Below are 27,080 nucleotides of genomic sequence, written 5' to 3' on the forward strand. Positions count from 1 at the left end.
TAAAACAAAAACTTTTTTTAAAAGCGAACAAAATTTGTATTGTACGCATTTTAGGAAACGCGAACAAAAATGAAAAAGGTGTGTGGAAGATAATTCAAACTCGCGGCAAATATATGATAGCATTTTTGAAAAAAGTATTAATAGATGAACATTTTTGTAATATATGTTGAACAATTTTCTAAAAAATATACAACAATTGTGCTATATACACTGAACAAATTTCTAATACAAGATGATTTTTTTTATAAATGAGTGAATTTTTTGGAAAGTACTGTGAATATTTCCTTAATCCGTGAAAAAGAAATGAAAGAAAAAAGAAAAGATAAAGAAAAAGATCCATGAACACCTTTTCAATTTAATAGTTTGTTTTTCAGAAACTGTGATTTTTTTCCCAAATCCATGGACTTTTCTTTTGAAAACCCATGAACTTGTTTTCAAAATTGTTGAACTTTTTCTAGATCCGTGAACTTTTTTTAATAAAATTTGTGAACTTCTTTTATTTTTGAAATTCTAGTTCAGAAGTTTCTTTTTTTTTCGATCAAACAACACCAACATGGGGTCTCGTGTTTGAGCCAGACCGTTTTTTTTTGTTTTTTAACGAAAATAATTATGCGGGCCGGCCCAGCAGGGAGCAGAGTGTAGGGCCCTTTGCGGATTTTTGTTTTTGAACCGAAAAAAATAAAGCGGGCTGGCCCAGCAGGAGCTGGTGGGCGCCCTTTGCGAAATGTCTGAATCCCGGCCATCCAAACGACCCGAAGGTTTGATTTAGACTGGGATAACATAGGTCAAGATGTAATCGACCGGGATTTCGACTTGACGGTTCATTTCGCCGAACCCCTACAAATTCAGGGTTTAAAATAGACTTTTTCCTTCCGCACGCCTGTCTTGGTCCATCACCGCACCACCCAGGTGGCCGCACCACGGGGCGGTGCACTGAGAGAACAGAGAAGCGGTGTTTGGGCCAAGAGTCACTGCTTGGAGCCACCTCGATTTCCGCTAACACCGAGTTTGGTGCCGCCACACATCCAATCTGGATGTGCTTGCCGACTGCATTGATGGGCTGTGATGTGCCGTCGTTGGTAGGTATCGCGGCGCCACCACGTGTGGTGCAGAATAGTTGGTGGACATGTCGCCATGAGTTGGCCGTAAATTGCAGACGCCGGGATGTGGAGCCGTTTGGCGGTGCCGGAGCCGATATAGATTACTGCGTTTGCCGGTTCGTACGCATTTTCTACTCCGTTTGTTGGCTGCCAATGATGATTGTTCTCCTGGATGAGACACAGGAGAAGCGATAGAAACAACTCTTATTCTCTTTCTCTCTGTCATTTGCCTTGCTGCGACACTTGGACGTATCGTTCGAAAACAAATTGAGAAAGTTCCTGCTCTGCTGCAGTAATGCATCTTCCGGTTTTATTTTTAACACGGTGGTCGGCAAACCGCTGCCCCTCCAATGCATCTCCCGGCTGCATGGATGCCCAATACGCAGTACGGGCGGTGGCCGTCTCCGGCGACGGTATATAGCAGAAAACTCACGTCTGTAACTGCGTGGCATCAGGAATTGCTTCCTCCTGCCGCGATGGAATTCTTATAGCAAGTTGAACATAGCAAACAAACTGGAATTGGAGTTGTATCGGGGGATCGGGTGGAAGTACAAGTCGTGCAAAACTCGGGCCGGCTTCATGTGATGAGGTGCTGGCTTCCTGTGCACGTAAATAAACGTAACGTCCAAACGTAGGACGAGTTGCTAAAAAACGTAACATAGGATTAGGCGAGGTGTCCAAAACAAATAAAATCACCTAAGCGGGACGAAATTAAAAATATCACACCTTGCTTTATTAGTATATATATATATATATATATATATATATATATATATATATATATATATATATATATATATATATATGTTATAGATAGAGGATGCATCAATTGATTTGAATAAGAGGAAATACTATAATCTTCAAGCGGATAGGCTTTCGTGGTGTTGTTTCCTTAAATAACTATACAAGGAATGGTTTACTCGCCATGATCTCGGATCTTTCGGTTTGCAACAATTGCTAGAGCTCAACAAACGAAAAGTTTGAATATTTTCTGAATGTTACCAACCTAATATTCCTGAATTCATTTGTCTATTAAGTACTCCCTCTATAAACTAATACAAAACCGTTTAGATTCCTAAAATAGTGGTCTAAAATGTCTTATATTAACTTACAGAGGGGGTAGTTTATGTAAAGATCAGGTTGGTGTTCTTAAGATAAACATTAGCAGGCGGAAGGCAAAGCGGCACGCCGCGCCTATGAAAGAGGCCATGCGAGTGCCCGTCATTAGCTTTCGACTTCAACAAATATCTCTGCTAGCATGCCTTCAACATATTCTTCAGCTGTTGTTTGCTAAGCGTACCATTTGTATGTTTATTTAGTAAGAAGATAACCCGTGTTTCAGCATATTAAAGCCACAACTAAGTCAAAACATCCATCCTACAAGCGGTTTCTGTGTGAACTGATTAATAAAAAGAGGTATTTAATTACCTAGCATCAAATATTTTAATCTCCATAGATTTGAATGTCCAGTTGACACGCAAGTGCACACACACGTGTGCACGCGCGCGCGCGCGCACACACACACACACACATTGAAGTACTATTGCTCATCATCAATTAACTAACAAAAATGATAACCACTACCTTTTGAACAACTAAAATGGAGTACAATATTGGAACTCCATATATAGCAAAGAAGCAATGAAGCACAACTAAAAAAACAGAGATAGGAAAAGCAACAGAGGTTTGTAATTCCCAAGCTTGACGATCACATGAAGAAAAATGAAGTAATTTATTTCTACTATAACATGTATATGGTAAAAGATCATGTAAGCAACTCTTCAAATGTGATAGCCTCGGCAACCATTGACAAGATTTCATGTCCTTGCAACTGATCTATGAAAGTATGGCCAAGTGCACCACTCTACATACTGAAGTCTAAATTGTCAACCGAGGGAATACTATCAATCATCATAGCCAACTGCTACTATATGTTATTAGTGTATCCATATAGCATGTTATTTCTCTCACTGTGACACCAAACTCTTTGAATCTCCGGACGTAAAACAACACAAGAGAAGTTGGTAAAAAGAAATGGAATACTCGCGATAAAATGGCTTGTTACAAATCACTCTGTCAAGAAACTTTAGAGTGTGATCAAACAAGTGGAAACCATTAGCAACCAACATTTCTTGAGTTGTCTAGAGTTCAAGCTTTACCTGGTTAATGTCAACTGGGCTGGTGAGTTTGGTATTTGGTACTCCCTCCATTTACTTATACAAGTCCAGTACGGAAAATATATTTTGCATCTATACAAGGCCACCAACAGTAATCGAGTTAAAAGTTAATGATATTTCCCCCTACTAGCAACCTGTTTAATACATGCATGCATGTAGTCATAATGACACTTCACTCAGTTTCCTATTCCTTCCTTGCATGCATGTGGCGCATAAATGATCCCACTAAACAAAAGAAAAGCTGGTTTACAAACAAGATATCAAATTTCACCTTGATACCTGTAATCCGAGTTTATGACCTTGTATACAAAGATGGAGGGAGTAGCACCAATAATACTACACGGACGAACTATTACATGCTTTTTACTGAATTTTCCAAACCATAATCCCCCCCCCCCCCCCCTGTGAATTTGGGGGGTGGCCCCTTCCCACCTGCTTAATCCAATCTTAAATGTCCACGTTAGCAGCTCCATGATATATGTAAAAAAACACCCTTGTGAGTCTAGCATTGCCCTTGGTAGCACTGCTGCTAGCTACGTCTTGCGTCTTGTGAATTATATTTGGGCTGCCCTTATGCTAGTCTGAAGCATAGTTGCCACGAGTTTTGGGTGACCGGGTTGAGGAACGGCGTCGCGTGGGTTGAGGGTTGTCACCCCTCCAGGATGAGGAGTACACTTCACTTCTTCCGGACGCTAACTATGGACAACGTGGATCGCGATCCAAAGAATTTTGGGTCAATGGCCCTGGTATGATACATCGGGTCATGGTACGCGATACAAAGATCTAGACGCTCTCTCCAAAAATAATATGATATGTGCTAATATATTTCCCAATATTGCACACAGGGAATCCCGTCAGAAAATTTTACGTCTACTTTTTCACATTAAATTGTTATCCATCTCAGGAACCAACTAAAATGGTTAAAAGAAATGGGGCCACAAGTGTACTAATGACCACGCCATGATTCTCTCGTCTGCCTTTTTTTACACCAAGAGTTTTGCTCCAGGAAGTATCTCAACTCATCTCAAAATAAAAAGGGGGTATCCACAAATCCCTCACCGTTGTTCTTCTCCAAAGCTCCAGCGGACCAGTCCCCCGTGGATCCTCATCCATCTGCAAGTCCCATATCGCCATTGGTACCCCGTGGATCCATCTCCAGGTGCCATATCCGTCATTGACGGAAGTGGGACGGGAGAGGTCGCGTACGGCAGCGGACAGCTCGACGGCCAGGCGCCGGCAGGCGAGGGCAGATGGCGGAACGACGGAGTCCGGCAGTCCGGTGGTGGGGGGCGATTTCCTGGTGCTCAGGTAAGCCTCAATTCATCTAGAACTCCTTGTCTTCTTGCATATAGATCTCGGTCAGCACCCATTGATCGGGGCCACGACCCATCCATCGATCCTGCTCGATCCGGCCTCGTCCCCGATCCTCGATCTGGGTCGATCCACCCCGGGTCAGGGGACGCACCAACGACCTTGCGTCCCCAAGCACTTATTGATCGAGCACTTGATTAAATTAGAGCCTGACGCAAATACTCAGAGGCTTTAGTCATCAGTACAATGCATCACGGTGGGTGGACTTCATTTAGTTTGTTCCTTCAGCCTTGTTTAGTTAGATGGGATCATCCAGTAATTGCCATATACGCCAAACTAATAAAATTATCATTATGGGAATGATGCTACACATGGTAAGGAAATACCTCTGCAGGAAATTTCCGTAGAGTTTCTGCACAGCTATTGGCAGTCGCTTATAGATACTCGATGGAGGACATTAATTCTAAAGGATAAAATGCCGCTGGTGTTGGAACCTGAAAGGCCAAAACCGACGAACGCAACAAGTTCATTGTCCTGAATCCCATCTCCAACCAGGTTGCTCTGTCAGTTGATGGGGCATTCTTGGTGGATGATGGTACGGCGGCGGCAGGTATGACAGTACGACACCATGATGGGAAGGACGGGGTGGGGAAGCTTTCGCCTAATTATAGTCGATCTATGAAGCCTTGACATGTGGAATGGTTCTTGGTGAGGCATTTCATCCAGTTGAGTCGACTCCTCCTTGTCAATAGTGACACGACATGTTCCTCAATAACTGGTGGTCTCGTGTATGTCCTTGAACGACCAATGGATGCAGGCATCTCGTCTTCGGGTGATATTTCCGCTTGCTCTGCTGCTGAGTGAGCATCCGGTGTCCATCCTCTTTCCATGTAGTCCTAATATTGGTTAGTATTATAGTGTTATAGGAAAGGGCCTTAGGTTAAAATTTCACCTTGGGCCCCCGAAATCTCAGGATTGGCCCTGCACGTGATATGACCGTGCACAGGTTTTCACTGAAAGAGGAGGCCGGTTGTCTCTGTGGCGTCTGCCTTGTGAGGAAACTGGGTCGCCTTTCCCTCACCAAGCATACGATCCTGCAGACGAGCAGCCCGTGCAGGCCCACGTTGATCATTACGGTCTGCTCGATCTGATGACGCTGGGAGGTAAAACATTTTTTCAAATGTGTATTGTGAATCAACCACTGAAAGTACTATATGCCGCCCTCTCTAATTCCCTCTTGGCTCTTGTACAATAGTCATGAGCCACAATTAGGCCATCTTTTTTGTTGAAGCATGTCGGTCATGCAAACCCGGTCATTATGATAAGCCACATAAATAATTTGTGCTTTGCTAGCGCTCAATTATTCCAAATAACCGGTTTCGTTGTGGAAACGTTCATGGAGTCAAGCTGAGCAGAGTATGGCGATGATATCAAACATTCGCCCAAAGTGTTAACTTTCCAGACAATGCCATCCTCAACATCCTCGGTGGGGTTATCTTCTTGCAGACTGACCTTGTAGCTCCAAAAATTCAATAATAAGTTGCATCGTGAGGCCTGATTTATAATGATATTTATAATCCAAGGCCATGCTCCTCAGATTTTTGTACAGTAAGGTTTGTGCCCTTGGACATATTGCAAAAATAAACAAGGCTATAAAGGTAGGAATGGAGTTTTATCATTGCCCAGTATGGTGGTCATATCATAAAAGTGGTCCTACAATTGCCAATAGTGAGTGATGGTGGTCTCTTTGTCATGTACCAGTACCAGCCCAATAATAATGCAAGGCTATATATGGGATTCTCTTTGTCTTATGAGCGTTGAAGACCCCTACCACAGACCCTACCTCACAAGTTGTGTAGTACGTACCACTTCTCTTCTTTTGTAGCTAGCCCTCTGGGAGATGCCAGCCCAGGCCTGATCTATATATACATGCATGCACAGGCGAGTCTAGTAGCTAGGGGGGCATCAATAGGCTCTAGCCTACGCCTTCAAAAATACAAAAATAAATAAATGACTACTACAAGTCCTAGCCCATCAACCCAATCTCTCATTCTCAGCCAACAACACCAACAGCCTGTAAAACGATATGGGAAACGTTAAACCCTTTGCTTGGACCGCACTTGTATTTATATTGGTAATACGGTGGCTTACAAGTTGATCGATCAATCAAATCATTTAAAGAGAAGATCGGTCGAAGGAGGAAACAGAAGAAGAGATAGAAGAGGATACAAGACTTAAACAGAGGAGTAGGGTGTTTCGGTGCCCAGGCTCATCTGCACCCGGTTAGAAAAAAAATTCGTAAAAAATTCAAAACAAATTCAAAAAATTCCAAGTCTTTTTGTGCGGTAGACAATTTGATGCGTGAGCCCCGCTCCAAATTTCAAGTCATTTGGGTATTTGAGCAGCTCTCGGCAAAAGGGCAAATCGGATCAAAATAGTACGTGAACAGTAAACATTTTTACAGACCCTCAATTTGTCTTTTTAGAGCTCCTCAAATGTCCAAATGATTTGAAAATTGGAGCCGGCCTCACTCTTCAAATTGTCTACCTCATAAAAAAAATGGAATTTTTTGAAATTTTCTAGTATTTGTTTTGATTTTTTTCATCAGCGTGGATGCAGATGAGCTCTGGTGCAGAGCTGGATTTTCGTAAATAAAGTTCTATCTCTATACAAATTCTATCTCTACTCCACTATTCTAACACTCCCGCTCAATCTGAACCTTATGAAACTTTGCTAAGGTTGAGATTGTACTTAAACTCATCTAACCTTCTCATAGTGAGAGGTTTTGTAAAGCCATCGGTGAGTTGATCTCCAGGTATAAACAGAATATCAAGTAGCTTTTGAGCTACTCTTTCTCTAAATAAATGAAAATCAACTTCAATGTGTTTTGTGCATGCATGGAAAGCTGAGAGATAGGTTGCATCAATATTGTCACAGCATAGTCTCGCAGCCTGTGGAGCCTTGATTCCAAGCTCATAGAGTAACGTCTGTATCCACATTACTTCAGCTGTAGCATTTGCCAAAGCTTTGTATTCATCCTCTGTACTTGACCTTGAGATAGTGGCCTGCTTTCTTGCACTCCACGACACAAGATTTGCTCCCAGAAGCACAGCAAATCCACCTGTAGATCTTCTATCATCAGCACACCCTGCCTGGTCTTCGTCATAGCGATGCCAGCAGCCCATGACTTCATGGCCAGACTTCTTACAGAGTTGGCAGCAAGGGCGACCACATGAAGAAGAAGCGCGACGAGTTTTGTTGGAGTTGAAGCCACCGCCGCCGCTGGTGTTGTTGCCATATCTGCTACCAGTGTTGGTGCCGTAGCCCCCACTAGAGCGGGCACCATCGCCCTGAGGAGCGCCACGTCCGTGGCCACCGCCACGGTTTTGCCCGTGGTGACTGCTCCCACGGCCGCGACCACGGGAAGCAGAATTGGCCGAGGATTGCCGCAGGTTACAGCCATGGAGGAGGATGAGGCGGGCATCAATACTCAGCAGCTGGCTCTACAGCTCCTTAACCGTGATAGACTCCACCCGAGCGGCGAGCGCTGAAACAACTGGATTGTACTCCATATCCAATCCGGCAAGAATTTTGGATATGATCTCCGGATCAGAGAGTGCCGCGACGGTGCACGCGACTTCATCAGTGAGGCTTTTGATCTTGGCAAGGTAGTCAGCCATGGTCATATTACCTTTTTGAAGGTTTGTGAGCTCGATGCGAGTGTTGATCACTTGAGCTTGACTTTGAAAAGCGAACATGGCATGGATGGTGCGCCACACTTCGGGCGGCGTCTGGAGCGTGGTGTCCTGTGCAAGAATATCGCGGGAAAGAGTACCCATCAAGTATCCTTGAAGTTATTGCTGTTGTGCATACCAGAGGGATCTTGCAAAGTTGATGCCTTTCTCTTCTTTGTCGTCCTTGGCGATGGTGACGGTGGCCAGTGGTGCCGGACTCGTCTCGGCGAGGTGGTGTTCCATTTGTGCGCCCTTGATCTGGGGCAGCATGATGGCCTTCCATAACAGGAAGTTTCCCCTCGTTAACTTCTCTTGTGGTGGCGATCTGAAAGTGGTGTTTGTGGCGGTAGATGATGAGGCAAAGGTGGAATACGAGGTGGTGGTGAGCGTGCCCATGGTGCTGGGCGTCATGGCGGCGGAGGTGGTGGAGGTGCTCTCGGTCGCGGAAGGTAGCTAGATGCAATCTTTTTCGATCTAATGAGGAAGAGGCTCTCATACCATGTAAAAGGATACAAGAAGTATTAAACCCTTTGCTTGGATCGCACCTGTATTTATTAGTAATATCATGGCTTACAAGTTTATCGATCAATCAGATCGTTTACAGAGAAGATCGGTCGAAGGAGGAAACATAAGAAGAGATAGAAGAGGATACAAGACTTAAGCAGAGTTCTATCTCTATACAAATTCTATCTCTACTCAACTATTCTAACACAGTCCACGGGAAAACAGGGCACCACATATAGAGTAGACAAGCATGATAGCGAGATGATGGACCCTCACGCTCCACGGCTTGAGACCTAGCGCTGCCAGCGGCGGACTAGCCGAGCAGAGAGGCGGACAAGTATACCAAAAGTTGTGTAATTATAAGTAGGCAATACCAAATACATAGAGTGCGTTTGGTTGTATTGCCCGGCTTGTCCATAGCTGAGCTCACCTAGCTAGTTTAGCTCGGATGGGCTATCTTTGCCTTAGCTGCACATTTGGTTCAATGTCGTTGCTGGCAAGAGCTAGTAGCTAGTTGTTTGGTTGTGCTGCAAGCAAGGTAGCTCGTCTTCATAGTATCCATTTTTTTTTTCCGAAAAGGAGGTTATCCCCCAGCCTCTGCATCAGAAAGATGCATGCGGCCATTTTATTAAAAACAAACAATTCAACAAAGTCTCCAAGTCTCAAAAAGTAAAAGGGCTCACAAAGAGCTAAACATATGAAAACGGGATAGCCACAACCGGTGGAATAAAGATAGATAGGAAACTAAACAACTATCCTATTACATGACCGTCATCCAAACCGGTTGAAGATAGCCCGCGCTACCGTCTCCCAACGGATAGATCCAGTAACCATACGCTCCCTGGCGTCCGTTGGAGTGAGTAGCGATCACATACAGATATGTAGTGGCCCGGAAAATAACCTGCAAGAAATGAATATGTGTTGTTCTGCTAAAAACCAAATTGTTCCTGCAGTTCCATATAGTCCATAATAAAGCACATACTCCTACACGGATATGTTTCGCTATTTCTGTGTCAACTCCATTTAGCCACATCCCAAATAACGGGTGGATGCTATTTGATGGAGTAATGTTAAACGCTATATGAATAGACCGCCATAAAATTTGGCCATTGGGCAATCAAGAAAGAGGTGTTTCATAGATTCATCATGATCACAGAAGCTACATCTTCGAGATCATGTCCAGTTATGTTTTTGCCAAATTGTCCTGAGTGAGAATGACTTGTTTGTGGACAAACCACAAGAACACATTAATTTTTAAGAGCACTTTGACGTTCCAAATATGCACAGATCGAGGGATAGAGACAAAGTTAATAATATCCAAATACATGGATTTTACCAAAAACACTCCATTCTTGGTTAGTTTCCAGTGCAATTGATCTGGCTGTTGAGAGAGGTGAACATCCATCAATCTTCTCACAAGATGGAGCCAAGCTTTCCAATGGTTTCCCACTAAAGTCCTTCTGAATTGAATATTGAGAGGATTGGACTGTAATACTGTTGCAATGTAAGCATCTCTACGTTGAACAATATTAAAGAGAGAACGATGTTGGACAGCTAGAGGCATCTCCCCTAGGAATGTATCCTCCCAGAATCGCGTGGAAGTACAATTACCAACGATAAATTTTGTCCTATGGAAGAAGGCTGATTTCACACTCATCAGTCCTTTCCAAAACAGCGAATCGGTTGGTCTCACCATCACCTGGGATAAGGTTTTAGAATGAAGGTACTTATTACGCAGAATCTGGACCCATGTGGCATCGGTCTCTACAGATAGCTTGTACAACCGCTTGCTGAGAAGACATCTGTTCTTCACCTCTAAATTTTCAATGCCAAGACCATCTTGGTATTTTGGCCTACAAACAATATCCCATTTGGCAAGTCTATATTTCCATTTTAACTCATCACTCTGCTAGAAAAAACGTGATCGACAGAAGTCCAGTCTTCTCCGTACCCCTAATGGTACCTCGAAGGACAAGAGAAACATTGGCATACTCGTGAGCACCAAATTCACGAGAATTAGACGGGCTCCATATGACATAAGTTTGCCCTTCTCTCAACCTAGTTTCTTTTCAAATCGATGTTCAATGTACTTTCATTCTTTGTTAGAGAGTTTGCGATGGTGAATCGGTATCCCAAATATGTAAAAGGCAACGAACCCAACCCACATCCAAACAGTTGTTTGTAAGCTTCTTGTTCTTCTTTAGCTCTCACAAAGCAGAACAATTAACTTTTATGGAAATTAATCTTTAACCCCGGCAACTGCTCGAATAAGCATAACACAAGCTTCATATTTCTTGCTTTTGCCAGATCATGCTTCATGAATATGATAGTATCATCGGCGTACTGTAGAATGGACACTCCACCATCCACTAGATGTGGGACGAGACCACCTAATTGGCCATTTTCTTTAGCTCTTCCTATCTGAATTGTCAACATGTCCGGTACTATGTTGAACAAGATAGGTGACATCGTGTCTCCCTGTCTTAGACCCTTGTGTGTCTGAAAATAATTTCCTATGTCATCATTCACTTTGATTCCGACACTGCATTTTTGCGTGAAAGAATCTACCTACTTTCTCCAGGACTGATCGAATCCTTTCATCCGCAAGGCCAGCCGAAGAAATGGCTACTTAACCTTATCGTACGCTTTCTCAAAATCCACTTTAAAAACCACCCCATCCAGTTTTTTCGTGTGGTTTTCATGTAGCGTTTCATGTAGGACCACAACCCCTTCAAGGATGTCCAAATGCATCTAGCTTATAAGAAGTGCATCAACAATACAATATCATTAAAAAAGTCAGTGAAACAGGGAAATGGCTACAGGCAAATCAAGTTGTAAATAGTCATGCTAAAATTCAACGCAACTTTATGATTATAAATTTAACACAGTTTGCAAAGACACTGACTGACAAATAATTAATCTGAGTAACAAGCTTATTTTCAGGAATGAAAAACTTTGTGACATCATTACATGCCAGCATGAGGCATGGACATTATTTCCCTAGGAGAGGACGCTGGAAGACATAAAAAATAATCCTAGAAGTTTACAGTAAAATGAATCACATGTCCGGAGATACATGAACATGTTCAGGGAAGTTATCATCGACCCAACGCCGCACAAACTGTTGAATAGCAGCCATCGGCCAGCCCATCAACATGGACGCCACTTGTTCATTGGTGGCCAAAGATGTTTGTAGTACAAGTCGGGCGAAGAGAGGGTATTCTTCCATGTCATCAATTATTCTAAATGAATTCTCATTCGGGTTGGTCACGCGTGTGAAACGGATAGTATCCAACATATCACGCATAGACCACATCTTGTGTCGAACTACACTCTCATCACACTTCAGCCTCATACCTTTAGCGCGTTTGCCACCTCTAGGAAGCTTCGAAGACGAGCTTTCATTATTGGTGTCGTCAGGAAGACAATCTGAATCATATTGTGTTTCTGGATCAACCTCAATATCAATCGCATTCTTCTCAGTGTCACCAATGAAATCCTTGTCACGAGCATGAACACGGTTGTAGGGTGTTTGAAGGACCGTGAACTCTCCGGTAGCATGCTTATCCTGCCATGTCCCTGTGGCATCATTTAAATTTTATAATTCATAGATAGAATAACACCTTTAAGATGCATATCGCATTTTACTCATACCGAGTGAAACAAATCATGGTTACAAGTTCTAGAAAGAAAACACAGAAGTCGTTGTTCTAACTGGTAATACAACATGGCCTCAACAAATTCATACAGAAAGCATGAAAAAAGACAACCACGCCTAACATTATGCCTATTTCTCCACATATTGGTTGCCATGGTATCCCTATCTCTAAGCACCTCCCTTTGTTCCTCCCGTAAATCCTGTTGGACATGGCCAGAACCAGTTCTGCTCACTGTAGACTAGTTCATCAGGACCCTGTTTAATAATATCCAGTTGTGAAGGATACAACATGCTATGACGACTCATACTTGTGAAGGAAAGGGATAGTAATAAGGCCTAGTTGTCAAAACATTGAAATGGTTCTTTAAAATTCCAAAAATGCCCTGTCAATAGTAGTACGAAGAGACGAGTGTGTTAAGTTGAATAGCTCATTCTGGGTGCGAGTTCTATTATTACCCCTCCATTCACGCAAATAATATCGAGTTTGACAGAAAGGTGGCAGGAATCCTCTCCTAGCTGCATAACCCGCATCCACAAGATAGTATTTACCTAACATGACATTATGAACAATTAATCACTCATTCACTCTGTCGCGTTGCGCGGGCAACAGGGGGGAACCTAATGTCGCCGCCACAAGGGCCCTCCTCTCCCCACTCCCCTGCATCGCCGCCGCCGAAGGGGCCGCCGGAGAAGCCCGTGCGTGCCTTAGGGAAGGTGGTGGCAGGGCATTTTCCCCTTTCCACAGAGATGCGCGCGCGTGGTGGCTGCGTCTTCCTAGAGACGCATGTGGCCTACAGGGCTGCATGAACAGCGTCTGCACGGGGAGCGGCCGAATCCTGGCCGGGCTTGGCCGGATCTGGGTTCTCCGCCCTCAGTGGCCACGGCGGTGTGGCGCAAGATGCGTCGGTGGGCTGATGCTCGGTGGCTCCATGGTGGGGGTTGGCGCGGGCAAGGGACTGCGGCAGGCGTTCGCGAGGTGGTGATTCGCTGCTCCATGCTGGGGCTGTGAGCTCTGGCAGGCATCGAGGGTTGGAATCCGGGGTGGCGGCCCGGGACGGTGGTTGATGTGTCGACTGTTGTGGAGTTCAGGCGGGCGGCGCGTGGGCTGTGTTATGCCGGTGGTGGGAGGTTTGTCTTTCCTATCTAGGTAGCTCGGCGACGGAGGTTCCTCGGTGGGTGGCAGCTCCGGGGGCTTTTTTGTTCGGGTTGTAGCGAAGGCGTTCTGTGCAAGGTCTCGTCCACCAGATCTGGCAGGCAAAATGTTGCAGGGTGGCAACCTGCCCTTCGCTGCTCGAAGGACGCGCGCCAGTCTTCCTGCTAGAGGCTTGTTGTGGTTAGCTCGGCATCTAGGCGTGTTGATGGTCCCTGTGCGGTCATAGCATAGTTGCTATGCAGGGGTGCGCGAGTCAGTGGAGGTGTTGGTTTGTGTCGGTTGACCGTGTGGGAGTGGCGGTGTTGATGATGGCCAAAGCATGGCCGGTGCTTGCCGGCCGGCGGCGGCGGAGCCCGTGGGTGTCGCGTTCTTCCTTGGAGGCGCCGTCGAGGTGATTTGTGCATCATCAACTCTCGGGTCAAGATCTTCGGGTGAAAGTCATGATCATGGTTGGATCAGGCGGCGACATCGTCTTCAACGTCGTATTCCCTCTTGGAGGCGCCGTCTTCGTTATATTGGTCCCATTTGTGCTTCCTGCAGGCAGGACGTGCACGACATTGTGGCCGGCAGGTGCCCCACCGGCCATGAGGTTGGTGTGACGTTGCGACATGCGTGGAAACAACAATGGTGGCGAGCGATCCGGGTCAAGGCTTGTCCTTCTGATGCTGAAGGTGCGGTGTGTCAATGGGTGTGCTTTTGCTAGTTTCTGCCTGTGAAAAGGAAGTTGGAGCTGCAGGCGGCGGGGCTACTGCGGCAACGATGACTCCATGAGAGCGGTTTTCAGGGAGCGGTGCTCTTCGGGTGTTGCATTGGACTAGGTCGGTGCAAGGCTTGCAACTTTCTCCTGTGATGCTCGTCAGCAAAATCAGAGTTGTCATGTCCTCGACACTGTTAAAGTAATCTTGAGCTATGTAAAAGTACTGGTCTGGTTTATGTGAAACTTTGGGTCGTAAGCTAGCTAGTAACGTGAGGCCTGGCTTGTTAGATTAGGTGTCCTAGTGTGCTAACAGTGCGTCAAGTAGCAGGAGTCCGGTTAGGACTTGTATATGTGTCCCGCGTGTTTAGGTAGTATTTTCAATACGAGTAGGATTGGGTTTGTGTCAAGGTCGGTGGCTGCTTGTGCGTATATATATGCAGCAGGGAGGCATCAGATTGTATTGATCGTGACAAATAAGAGAAAATCAATAAAGAGGAAAAAAGGGCATGACAAGGGCCCTTTCCTATAAGTTTTTGGTGCGTGTGTTCGTCGTGTGATTTGATGTGATCGATCATGTGGGCGGTGTTCCAACAGACGCTGTGATCGACTGTTTGGCGTTGCTTTGTTGTGCCATGCTACCTCTCGATGCTGTGTCGTTTGGTTGTGACATGATCTTGTTTGTTGCGAGGTCGTCCGGGTGTGCCTCATGTCTGGTTTGTAATCTAGGTTTTCACCTAATTTTCCTCTAATTAATGGGGCAACTCTCTTCGTCTTAATCAATAAAAATGGCAAATCTTTTGCCTCGTTTCAAAAAAATCACTCATTCACTCTATATGTTATATGTTCATATGTAACAAATGCAGGGGCTGCCTTCAGGGACTGTAAGGCCATTTGGATGCTCAAAAGAATGTCTTAAAATAGTTGAATTGTTTGCCGAACCCTCCCAGCCCGCACAAACATAAGTGAACAACAAATCAAAGTTGACCGCCGCAAAAACATTTTGGGTAGGGAATGGTTTCCTGCCACGAAATCTGTTGACTATCCGAGATGGAACATTACATAAAACATGTGTACTATCAATAGCACCAATACAGTCCTAAACATACAAGTAACTATTAATTAGTAATACACATACTGCACTATGAAGTTATTTTAAAATTTATGGGTAACTAGATGGGCACTGAACTATACCTTAAAATAGGGATCAAATCGTGGGTTGCCTTGAATTATTGATGGTGTATCAAGTTTTCGACACCTAAGCATTTCTCGTCCAAGTTACCCAATTGCAAATAAAACTCTATTGAAGTAACGACTCACTGTGTCACCTCACCTTGTGAAATGAAACTAATGTCGATATTTTTCTTATATGATGCCCTACTGTAGTGAGGAACATGGCAACTTGCTCCTCTATAGTACAATACCATGTATCTTTAAGTGGACCCATACTCCTTAATTTATCACACAGTTTGAAGAAAACTGATTTCCCCAAGCGCAATTCGCCAATGCAGTGTTTCTCCTCACCACAATATAGTTTCCGTAAATATGCCATTCTTTCTTTATTTCTCTCTAACGGTGAGTATCTTGTGGGGTGACTAGAGTTGCTTAGATATATTATCAATGAACAATATGCCACTAGAAAAGCACCGAAGAATGCATTTTTTCTGTTAATTGGCGCACTGTGATCCATCTATAAATAAAGGGCAGTGATCTGCGCCGGCGCACCGGCCCAACGTTTCGGCCGGTCGCGCGCGGGCCGTCAGATCAAATCGCGGGAGGCCGTCAGATCTAGGTAAGAAAACGATTCGCCCAGGCTCCCTTCTTCCTCACGTTGTCTCCTCTCCCCCGAGCGCCGCCGAGACCACGCCATACCGCGCGAGAGAACGGCCGAGCTTGAAGCACCACCGCGGCGTTTCCTCGTCGCCGGTGGGCGCCCTCGCCGGCCTTTTGCGTTTGCCCAAGAACAGCGGTCGCCATGGATGCAGCTCCGCCGCCCGCGCTCGTCGGAGATCCGCGCTCGCCATGGATGTAGCTCCTCTGGCCGCGCTCGCCATGGATGCAGCTCCGCTGGCCGCGCTCGCCATGGATGCAGCTTCTCCGTCCGCGCTCGCCATGGATGGATCCCGCCTGCGCACGCCATGGATGCAGCTCCGCCTCGCTGACGATTGACTGGTTCCAGCAAATATAATTGACCGTTGTAGCATTTTTCGTTGTTGGTCGTAGCAAAATGGAGACATGGTTGCAACAAAAAAAACGGGTTGTAGCAAAACATTTGCATTCTGAAAAAATGAACGGATGTAACAAAGCCCGTTGCCGGACGTAGCAAATACCTATGACAGTTGTAACAAAAAAGCCGTCGTCGTCGTCGCGGGTCGCAGCTCGGCCATGATGGATGTAGCAAAAACATTATGCCGGTTGTAGCAAAAAACGATGCTAGTTGTAGCAAAATCCTGCTACGGTTGCAGCAAAACATCGTTGTTCGTCGTCGCGAGGTCCGAGCTCCGCCTGATGGATGTAGCAAAAAGCTTCGCCGGTAGTAGCAAAATTCAACTATGGTTGCAGCTTCCCCTTGTTGTGCAGTGCCATTGAAGCTTTCTATGTCTATGGTTGAAGCTTTTTTGAATGGCCGTTGAAGCTTTTTTAGGTGACGGTAGCAACACTTCTATAAGCGGGTGGATCCGGGCATGGCGGGCAGGCAGTTATGGCGCGCGGCAAGGGAGCGCCCTGGCCGCCGGCGATGGAGCTTGTGGTGGCCCAGTCGCTGCCCGGGAGGAGGAGGAGGAGGGGAGGGGATGCGCGCCCTAGAAAGCTGTACGTTGGGGATGGATCTGGCCATGGTAGCAGGCAGCCATGGTGGCCGGCGAGGGAGCGCCTCGCCGCCGGCGAGGGAGCGCCTGGCCGCCGGCGAGGGAGCGCCTGGCCGCCGGCGATGGAGTTCGTGGAGGCCCAGTCGCAGCTCGGGGGAGGGGAGGTGCGCGCACGTAGGCTGGAGGTAGGGGATGGAGGCGTGTAAGGAAGGAGAAGGGGATGCGCGGGCGTGTTTGCCAGCGTGGCGTGCGAACCGGCGGAACGGTTCGGCCGGTGCGCCGTTTCTAAACGATTCCCATAAATAAATCAAGGAAGATCGAATATTAATGACTCACACATAAAGGTGTCTTCAGTATACACGCAATCTAGGACTATCATAGACAAATCTTTGTTGTTACAAATGAAAACAAGATGGAGGCACAAGAAAAAAACAGAGGAGGCACTATTCATTTTGAAAATACATATGCAGAACTAATGAATCAGTTCAGATGCATGCTAAGCAGATAGCTCTGTATGCATGATTCACTATAGAAAAAATTAAGGATTCTTTTTTTTTCTCGAATACGCACAAGTGTGCGTACTATATATTAAAGAGGAGAAATGGGGAAAGAAGCCCCTTCACGTTGGTGATTACATATTTACATAACCCCAACTCCACCCAAGATCCACGAGCTAACTACTCACCACCTGACCCACCTCCATGGCCGCTAGGAACCGGTCCATGTCTGCTTTAAGTATTCCTGCTATCTTCCATGCCCTACACTCAACCGCTACCCTATGAATTACAAACGCGCTCGACGGAGCATCGCCATCAAACACTATGCCATTCCAATGCCTCCATAGCTCCCACAAAACAAGAATGATTAAAGCCCATGCATCCTTTTTCGCCGTGGCTCCATCCTCGGTGGCCATGCACCACTCTCCTAGAAGTGAAGGAGCAGTCGCAACCCATTGTGGCTTCCCCCAAGCTGTGCAGACCCGCAGCCACACCTCCCTCGCGAAGAAACACTGAAGCATAATGTGGTCCATACTGTCCTTTGCCTGGTCACAGAACGGGTATGCATCCTGATGGTCCAATCCTCGGCTCGCCAACCTATGTGAGGTCCAACATTTGTTCTGGAGTGCGAGCCATGCAAAGAATTTGCATCTCAAGGGAGCTTTGGACTTCCAAGTGAACTGAGCCATAGGCACTCTCTCCCTAGCCCAGAATTTGGCCTGGTATGCCGATCTCGCGGAGAAGGATCCGCTTGGCTCCCAAGCCCACCTCACAGAATCCACCGAATCATGGTGCAACTAGACCTGCTCCATTGCATCCCACAAGCGCAGGTACTCCTGCAGCATCTGACTGGTTACTTCCGGGCCTACGTCCAACGCCCAAGCTCCGTTCATCAAGCCTTGGCTAACTGTGCGGGTGCTTCGTATCCTCACTTGCACCGCACGATAGATTCCTAGCGCTAACTCCTCCACTCTGAAACCGTCCACCCATATATCCTCCTAGAACAACGTAGATTCTCCATTCCCCACCGTTGCATGGGTGGCAGCCTGGAAGAGTTGCATACACCTCTTAGGGACTGTAATATCGAACTCAGCCCACGGTCTTGATTGATCCACTCGTTTCAGCCAGGGCCATCTTGCCTGCATGGCCGTATTGAGCCACTTGAGGTTAGGGATGCGAGTCCCCCGACCCACCTTGGCGATCACACTAACTCTGAAGCCACTCTACATTGTCCACCCGACGCCTGCTCCTTGGCACACCACAAGAACCCTCTGCAGATCTTGTTCATGGCCTTGATGACCTGTTGCGGAATGTCTAGTGACATCATCTATCAATAGGGATTGCGCAGAGTACTGATTGGACAAGGGTCATTCTACCACTTTTTGCCATGTTTGCCGCCATCCACCTAGGTAGGCACCGTGCCAGCTGGCTCACCTAGATGCATCATAACACGTTCCAGTAAAATCAATACCTGTCTTGCACTCCTATAAGCTAGTACTCAATTGCAGTCTGGCTTGAAATAAAAATCAAGAGCTGGGTGCCTGCCAAGAATATTATCCTTCCCAACCCCAACGCCACAGTGGCATTATACTAGAGTTTGCTATCACCTTGGTCGTACCAATCTAATCACAAAGCCAGCTCACCCAACAAGAATCCAACCTTGGATAAGGCCAAGGGAGTATAGAAAGATAGTATTTAGGATTTGTAACTTCTAGTACTAATCAACTACTAAAACAACAAATCTATTGCCAAGAAAAACGCATACGCATACACAGGAGAATTCAAGAGATAGAGGCAGACACAGACCTGAGCAAGGCGGAGGAAGGCTTTTGCTGTCAAATCTGGAGTGCCTTCAGCTAATCGTGGAGGGGAACTTGGGCCATGTCGCTTGATTTATCTCTGCAGCCGACAGAGGATACGGAGACTTCGAAGGATTTCGTTGCTGTCAAATCAGGGGGGAAGTGGAGGAGGTCGGAGTGGAGAACGAAGATGTAGGGATTTGTTACAGACGAACTTATCCATCCGGAGAGTTCTGCTAGAATTTCTCGCGCGTTACAGCTTTGCCGTCGAGGGCGAGCCAAATCGGCTCTCCCCATGGAGCAAGGATTATCTGGCCCAGTGAGGCTAGCTGCCCCGAAAAGCTAGGATATATTTACGCTACCAAATGGCAAGCCTAGCCTAGCAAGGCAAAAACGTTTGGAACCAAACACAGCCATAGTCAAATTTGATATTTTTGAGAAACTTTGGAACAATTACAGTAAAAACTACATGTTTCTAGTAGTAATATCTCAAATTTTAAGCTTATTTGAAGATAATAAAGGTTATAATTTGCTAAACAAATTCAAAATTTGGTTAAAAATTGATAATTTTCAAAAAAAATCAAAAAAGACCTAACAAATACTACATGTTTTCAATAGTAATCTAGAAAAGTTCAAGCTTGCCTAGAGAAAAAGGACTGGGAGATAATGACCTCCGTCAGGAAATATTGTCGCTCAAACGTATTTCAGTGCTAGATATATCCATCTGACCGACAGGTATTTCCGGATGGAGGGAGTATTTAGCTAGATAAAATTAAATTTCCGTTCAAAATTTTATGTTTTAAAAAAGCCAGAAAATGAGAGCATATATTGTCAGTAGTATTCTGGCAAAATCTTAGCTTGTTTGGACAAAATGATTAGGAGATAATGCCTTTTTCTCTTCAAAATGATGTTTAGTTTTCTCGTCATTAACTTTGAGCCCTTCAATTTCTTTCTGGATTCGCCACTGAAGCTGTGCATACAATGCATACAGACACACCTGTGCCGGTGCAGTTTCCTTCTCAGTGAGGCTGTATCTCTCTCAGCACAATAATATTGCATGGAGGGGACGAGTGATCGCTACGGTGGCCACAATGGCAGCGAGATCCTGCCGCCCAAGCAAGCTGTGGTGGTCAAGGCGCCGCAGCCGGCGGTGCTGCACAAGGTTATGGCTCAGCCGGCGCAGAGCTCGGCGAGCAAGATGAAAGGGAAGGTGAAGGAGACCTTTTTCCCTGACGACCCATTCCGGAGCTTCAAGGGGCAGCCGCTGCGGAAGAAGTGGCTGATGGCGGTCAAGTACCTGTTCCCCATCGTGGAGTGGCTTCCCGGCTACTCGTTGTCCCTCTTCAGGTCCGATCTCATCGCCGGCCTCACCATTGCCAGCGTCGCCATTCCTCAGGCATGTGCACGCACTAATGATTCCTAGACAAGATTATTGGTCTGCATAGCGTTTATCATGTGCATGAGATGAAATTGCTGTAGCCTCTAACAGTTTTGAAGCTAACTTGTGCATCCATGATTGATTCTCCACGAACGCCCTGCCTTACCAACTGTGCTGGTCCTACTGTCTTGCATGTTTACTCTTTGCAGGGTATTAGCTACGCGAAGTTGGCAGACCTGCCTCCGATCATAGGCCTATGTACGTATGCATATGCTTTCCCTTTCTTTCTTTTCGTGGTAAAATGTCTCATTTAAATCATAAAGATCATAATACAAGCCACGTAAACACTGACAAAACTGAAAATTGAGCAGAAAGCTAGCATTTGCACAAAGGAATATCAGCCAAGAAGAAAAAATTACAATCAAGACTGAAAATCAACTGAGCTTGACACCACCACCTGTCATCTGCCTGTGGCACCACCAGAAAAGAAAATGATGCATATGTTTTCTCTTTCTACATGCGGTAATTAATAATTGACGTATCCATCATATATGTGTGCAGTTTCGAGCTTCGTGCCGCCGCTCGTGTACACGATGCTGGGGAGTTCCCGTGACCTGGCGGTTGGCCCGACGTCGATCACGTCGCTCATCATGGGGGCCATGCTGCAAAAGGGGGTGCCGGTGAGCCCCTCCGAGGAGCCGACGCTATTCCTGCAGCTCGCCTTAACCTCCACCTTGTTCGCCGGCCTCTTGCAAGCCTCCCTCGGCATCCTCAGGTACTTGCAACAAACTGATGCATCCAACAACCAACCTGTTTAAATGAAAGATCGATGCATGGACACATGCATACACCGGCACAATAATAATGCATGTGTTGTTTTTGTTGTTCTTCAATGCTGCAGGTTGGGTTTCATCATCGACTTCTTGTCGAAGGCGACGCTGCTGGGGTTCATGGCGGGTGCGGCGATCATCGTGTCGCTGCAGCAGCTCAAGGAGCTGCTGGGTATCATCCACTTCACTGACAAGATGGACATTGTCCCCGTCATGGCCTCCGTCTTCCAGCACACCGACGAGGTCACCCATCCATCCATCTAGCTCTGAACCCCTGCTCCATGCATATATACACACACATATATGCACGGTGCGTGCATATGCATGCTTAGCTAATGGTTGATTTCATGCAGTGGTCGTGGCAGACGATGCTGATGGGGGCGTGCTTCCTCGTGCTCCTGCTGTCAGCCAGACATGTGGTACGTACGTGCGGCCGTGCGCTTCCTTTCTTCAATTTTGCACATGCTGCACCGTTGACTGGCGTCGATCGTCGACTGTCTTGCACGCAAATGCTGTTTCTCTCGAGCACTCCCCTTTTGCTGAACTATCACAGAACATTTCATTTTCTAGAACCTAAAATTAGAACTTTTTTTTTGCACCTGTTGATTGTACCTAACTCCTGCAGCAGTACTTATTCATCTGGCTCTACATGTGAATATACAGAGCATGAGATGGCCAGAGTTCTTCTGGATTTCGGCATGTGCTCCCTTGGTATCTATCATCATATCCACGGTGCTCATTTTCCTCTTCAAAGGAGAGAACCACAACATAAGCATAGTAAGAAACAATAAAACGGAATAATTGTTCATATATTACAACTGTGGTATGCAACATGATGGAAAACAGGAAGTGTATGCATCTTTTCCCCGCAGATTGGGCCGCTCAAATGTGGCCTGAATCACCCCTCATGGGACAAACTACTCTTTGATCCAAAATATCTAGGACTCACCATGAAGACTGGCCTCGTCATCGGTATCATCTCCCTTACAGTACGCTAATCATCCTATGCATAACCTCACATTGCATTAGAAATTAGAAAAGTAGTTGAACTTTATTTTTCATAACTGTTGCTACTAACAAGCTGACATGTGCTCTAAATTTTACTCTGTCAGGAAGGAGTAGCTGTTGGCAGGACATTTGCTTCAATCAAGGACTACAAGGTGGATGGTAACAAAGAGATGATGGCCATTGGGTTGATGAACATTGTGGGCTCATGTACATCATGCTATGTTACAACAGGTAACATACATTTTCGGACTCCAATATGTTCTTGCATTCCTGACAAGGCTCCCAGACTCCGCATCCTATGATGCACACAACCATAGGAAGAAAGACTGATTGCTCTCTCTATTCCAATCAGGAGGATTTTCTCGTTCTGCTGTGAATCATAATGCCGGCTGCAAGACCGCCATGTCCAATGTGATCATGGCGCTGACAGTCATGGTCACACTGTTGTTTCTCATGCCATTGTTTGTCTACACCCCGAATGTTGTCCTTGGAGCCATCATAATTGTTGCTGTCATTGGCCTGCTCGATTTTTCTGCTGCATACCACATCTGGAAGATGGATAAGATAGATTTCCTCGTGTGTTTCTGCGCATTTGCTGGTGTCATCTTCCTCTCAGTCCAACAAGGCCTCGCGATAGCGGTAACCAACAGAAATATTACTGAGATGTAGTATTACTTATTTTTCTGTAGAGGAAGTTGATAGTTGAATTTTTTTTTGTTACTGAAATTGCCAAATTTGTAGGTTGGTATATCTGTATTTAGGGTACTGATGCAAGTCACAAGGCCAAGGATGATAATTCAAGGGAACATAAAGGGAACGGATATTTACCGAAACATCCATCAGTATGAGGAGGCTCAGAGAGTTCCTGGGTTCTTGATACTAACAGTTGAGGCTCCTATAAACTTCGCAAACAGCAACTATCTGAATGAAAGGTAAAAGAAACATCAAATTCTAGAAAGGGATGTTGAAGTTAGGTTGTTGAACAAGTTACAATGTAATATTTCATTTGTAGGACTAAAAGATGGATAGAGGATGAAAGTTTTTCAGCGAATAAACAAACCGAACTCCGTTTCGTAATCTTTGATCTATCAGGTTTGTAACCCCCAACAACAAAAAATTGTTCACTTCTCAGTTTAGCATCAGACCTCACTACTAACTGGTGAATGTTACTCCCTCCATTCTACAATATAAAATGCATTAGTTTTGTGCAAATCAAATAGTTGTATGTTTGGCCAAGACTAGAGGGTAAAATATCAACATATGCAATACCTAATAGATAAAATATGAAAATACTTTTCATGATGGATCAAATGATATAAATTTGGTATTGTAGATATTGATATATTTTTGTAGAAACTTGGTCAAGCATGCACATGTTTGACTTTTGAAAAAAATTAATACTCCTTATATTTTGGAATGGAGGGAGTATGTTTTTGGGAACAAACGATTCCCTTCTTTCCATATGCACATGCATGCATCCATTAGAGGACAAATTTGATGTCATCATAAATCTCCTCGTTTCAAAATTTTTAAATGTGTAGCTAGCTGAAATTGTTGGTGGATTCAAAATCTGTTTTATCCATTCAATCCGTTGCAATGAAATTTGGAAACTAGATCTCATGTAGGTACGTTTCGACGACTTTTTTCCTCAAAAGTCACCATGTTGTTTACCGAGAAATTTCTGGATCATAAAAATGATTCACCTAGCGTTCTCCCCACATGCACATGCATGCATGCACCAGGGGAGAAAAAAATGATGTCATCATGGATTCTTCCAATTTAAAAAATTCAAAATGATATGTAGCTACCTCAAGCAGTTATTCCAATTCGAAATTAGTTTTCACCATTAATTAAATTTGTTGCGGCGAGATCTTCGAAATTAGATCTCATGTGGGTATGTTTTGATAACTATACACATGTTGCCATATTGTTTACTCCGAAGTTACCTGCATGAAAACGTAAACTTTTTTTGCCACATTTCAATGTTTTTGTTAGCTGAAAGTTATCACCCTGTAGTACAAGAGTTACCCATAACGTTCATGTGTTATTACCTGCGAAGATTATGTGGGTTGTCGAATTAATTGTGACTGTTATTGAATCCAAGAACTAAACCTTTGTCGCAAATAGCAATGTAGCAGGGGAACCTACGCTGGTGAACGTGACCTAACACACTAGAGAAAATGTAGCAGGGGAACCTAGTAACTACACTTGTCTCGTGTTGGTAAGTATAGCATGGATAGGCTATTAGCTACATAACCATTATGCTTGAAATTGTGGCATGGGCAGCCTCGTAAGTCTAGCATGAGCAGACCGATAACATTGACATGAGAAGGCTAGTAACTATAGTACAAGCAGGGTGGTAACTATAGCATAAGAAATTCCGACAACTTCAGCATGAGTAGTTATGAACCGGTGTAAATTTTTTAGAAAAGACCTTGTGAGCCGGTGGAGGATGTGAAGAAAAATGGTGGAACCATGTAAACTAGTAGCAAAATGTGCGGGAGTAATGGTAGAATCATCAGTTTGGTTTCTATATTTTTGGAGTTCAAGCTTGTAATACCAAGGTACAAGTAGCACGTAGGGCATGTTCTGAAACTTCCCAGCTTCTCCAAAATTTTCTAGATTCAGCTTCTTGATTCCGGTGGCGACTGGAAAAGGATCCGGCTTCTTCGTAGCTTCTCCCAGTGCCATGTTGAGCTGGCAGCCCAGCTGTGGGACTGCAGGCCCGTCCGTTGCCACCTTGGGCTGGCTAAAAGCTTCCCATTTTAGACCGAACGAGGAGGAGCGGGTTTGTGCGGTACCTGTACTAGCGAGGAGTTGAGGGATCGAATCATTTTCTTTGGCGGTGACATTACAGCCTTAAATAAGTCCAACTCCAGATTCCTGTAAACATGAAGTTGGGTTTCCCTCGCTTAAAAAGATTGCACTACAGCCCAAAATTGCTTCGGGCATTTTAGCTTCCTGGAGCTGACATGTCCGGGCTAGTGCCTCACTGAGAATTTGTGATGTTTGGAGTTGGAGGAAATCAGAACAGGCTTGTAGTGTTTTATGCGACTCAAAAGAGAAACTTGTGTTCTATGTAATTAGAACAGCGTGCTACTCAACTGGCTGGTGTGTTGGAATTAGCACGGAGTGCTTGGGTTTGATTCCCATCCACCGCGTAATTTTTTGGCTTTATAAGATGGACTTGGGGGACAACGTACCGAAGTTAGCGATCGTGAGCGTGCAAAAAAATCAACAGAGGAAACAAGCCTGAGCTAGAGATCGATGTGAGAACCTAGCTAGCCCAGATGTGGAGATGTGGCTGGTGAAGCATGTAGAAAATAGAGGGAACACACCTGCACGTCGGGATACAATCTATAGAAATATAGGCTTCCTCGAGACCAAGCACATCGGACGACCAACTATTTGTTCGGTTTTATCACTGTTTATGGACCGTTCGCCAAATACTTTTGCCGTATTACTTAACTCATACTAGTAAACCATATGTATGTACTTGAGTGTTGGATGCATGTCAGATTTAGTATTTTCAGTAGCGTTTTCACCGACACATCTTGTTTTTCTCTTCAGCTGTCCCTGCAATTGATACAAGTGGGATAGCGTTCCTCATTGACCTAAAGAAACCAACAGAGAGACTTGGCCTAGAGGTAAATATATATATACTGAATTTTATGTTCGTAAGCTGCCAATTTTAGTTACATGGCAATTTAACATTTTTTTCCTCTGCCTTTGCAGCTTGTACTTGTGAATCCAACTGGAGAGGTCATGGAGAAAATACAGCGAGCGAACGACACACACAACCATTTCAGGGCAGATTGTCTCTATTTGACCATCGGGGAAGCAATTGCCTCACTTTCTGGAGAGGCCAGTATGGCAACACCATAGAGTGGTTTGCCGACTTATTATTTTGATCATCTGATTGCACTGCTGAACTTTCATAGCCTTCTCATCCACGAAAGTGCCTGCAACAAAGCCCCTTAGAACTTGGTTTACTGCTATATTCCTTTCCTTTCCAATCTATGATGGAAATAGGTATGTGAATGGAATTTAGGTACAAGGTAACTTACATTTGGACTCGAAATTGTATTGTGTTTATAGGATATAGAGTTGTGTCCTAGGTCTCTCATATAATACGGGGCAAGACACACAATAATCAATACCAACATAATCGCACAAGCGCGCAGGGGGAGCTGGCGGTATGTGCCGGTGCCCAGGCGTCCGGGCTGTGGTATTGTGACGGTGTCACGGGAAGAGCGCCCGTAGTAAGGCCCCGGGCATGTAGCCGAGTTCAGTGAGACCTCGCTAACAAATCTCGGTGTCATGCCTCGTGTGATTGCTTGGTTCTCGGATGATCAACTATGAACTTCATTTTATTCTAACAAGTGGTATCATGAGCAAGGTTGTAAAGTCCGCAGGTCGTGGATTATAGA

General features: G+C 45.2%; 1 protein-coding gene across 3 annotated transcripts; it reads left to right on the forward strand.

Annotated features, from left to right (window-relative positions):
• Positions 1–4,282: 4,282 nt before the first annotated feature.
• LOC123159732 (probable sulfate transporter 3.3) lies at positions 4,283–26,957 on the forward strand. 3 transcript variants are annotated; one of them, XM_044577543.1, is made up of 14 exons: positions 4,283–4,585; positions 20,426–20,830; positions 21,022–21,070; positions 21,374–21,587; positions 21,714–21,885; positions 21,996–22,061; positions 22,306–22,419; positions 22,515–22,631; positions 22,755–22,881; positions 23,003–23,289; positions 23,392–23,582; positions 23,663–23,742; positions 26,221–26,297; positions 26,386–26,957. In XM_044577543.1, the coding sequence occupies exons 2-14, from the start codon at positions 20,492–20,494 to the stop codon at positions 26,533–26,535; spliced, it is 1,983 nt and encodes a 660-aa protein (XP_044433478.1). In that variant the 5' UTR covers positions 4,283–4,585; positions 20,426–20,491; the 3' UTR covers positions 26,536–26,957. The 3 variants fall into 3 exon arrangements, 2 of the variants coding, with proteins under 2 accessions (XP_044433478.1, XP_044433479.1); XR_006479860.1 differs by lacking the exon at positions 23,663–23,742 and having other exon boundaries at positions 26,386–26,618; XM_044577544.1 differs by lacking the exons at positions 20,426–20,830; positions 21,022–21,070 and having other exon boundaries at positions 26,386–26,955.
• Positions 26,958–27,080: the final 123 nt, after the last annotated feature.

The sequence above is a fragment of the Triticum aestivum genome, chromosome 7B (assembly GCF_018294505.1).
Source record: "Triticum aestivum cultivar Chinese Spring chromosome 7B, IWGSC CS RefSeq v2.1, whole genome shotgun sequence".
In the NCBI taxonomy this organism is placed as follows: domain Eukaryota; kingdom Viridiplantae; phylum Streptophyta; class Magnoliopsida; order Poales; family Poaceae; genus Triticum; species Triticum aestivum.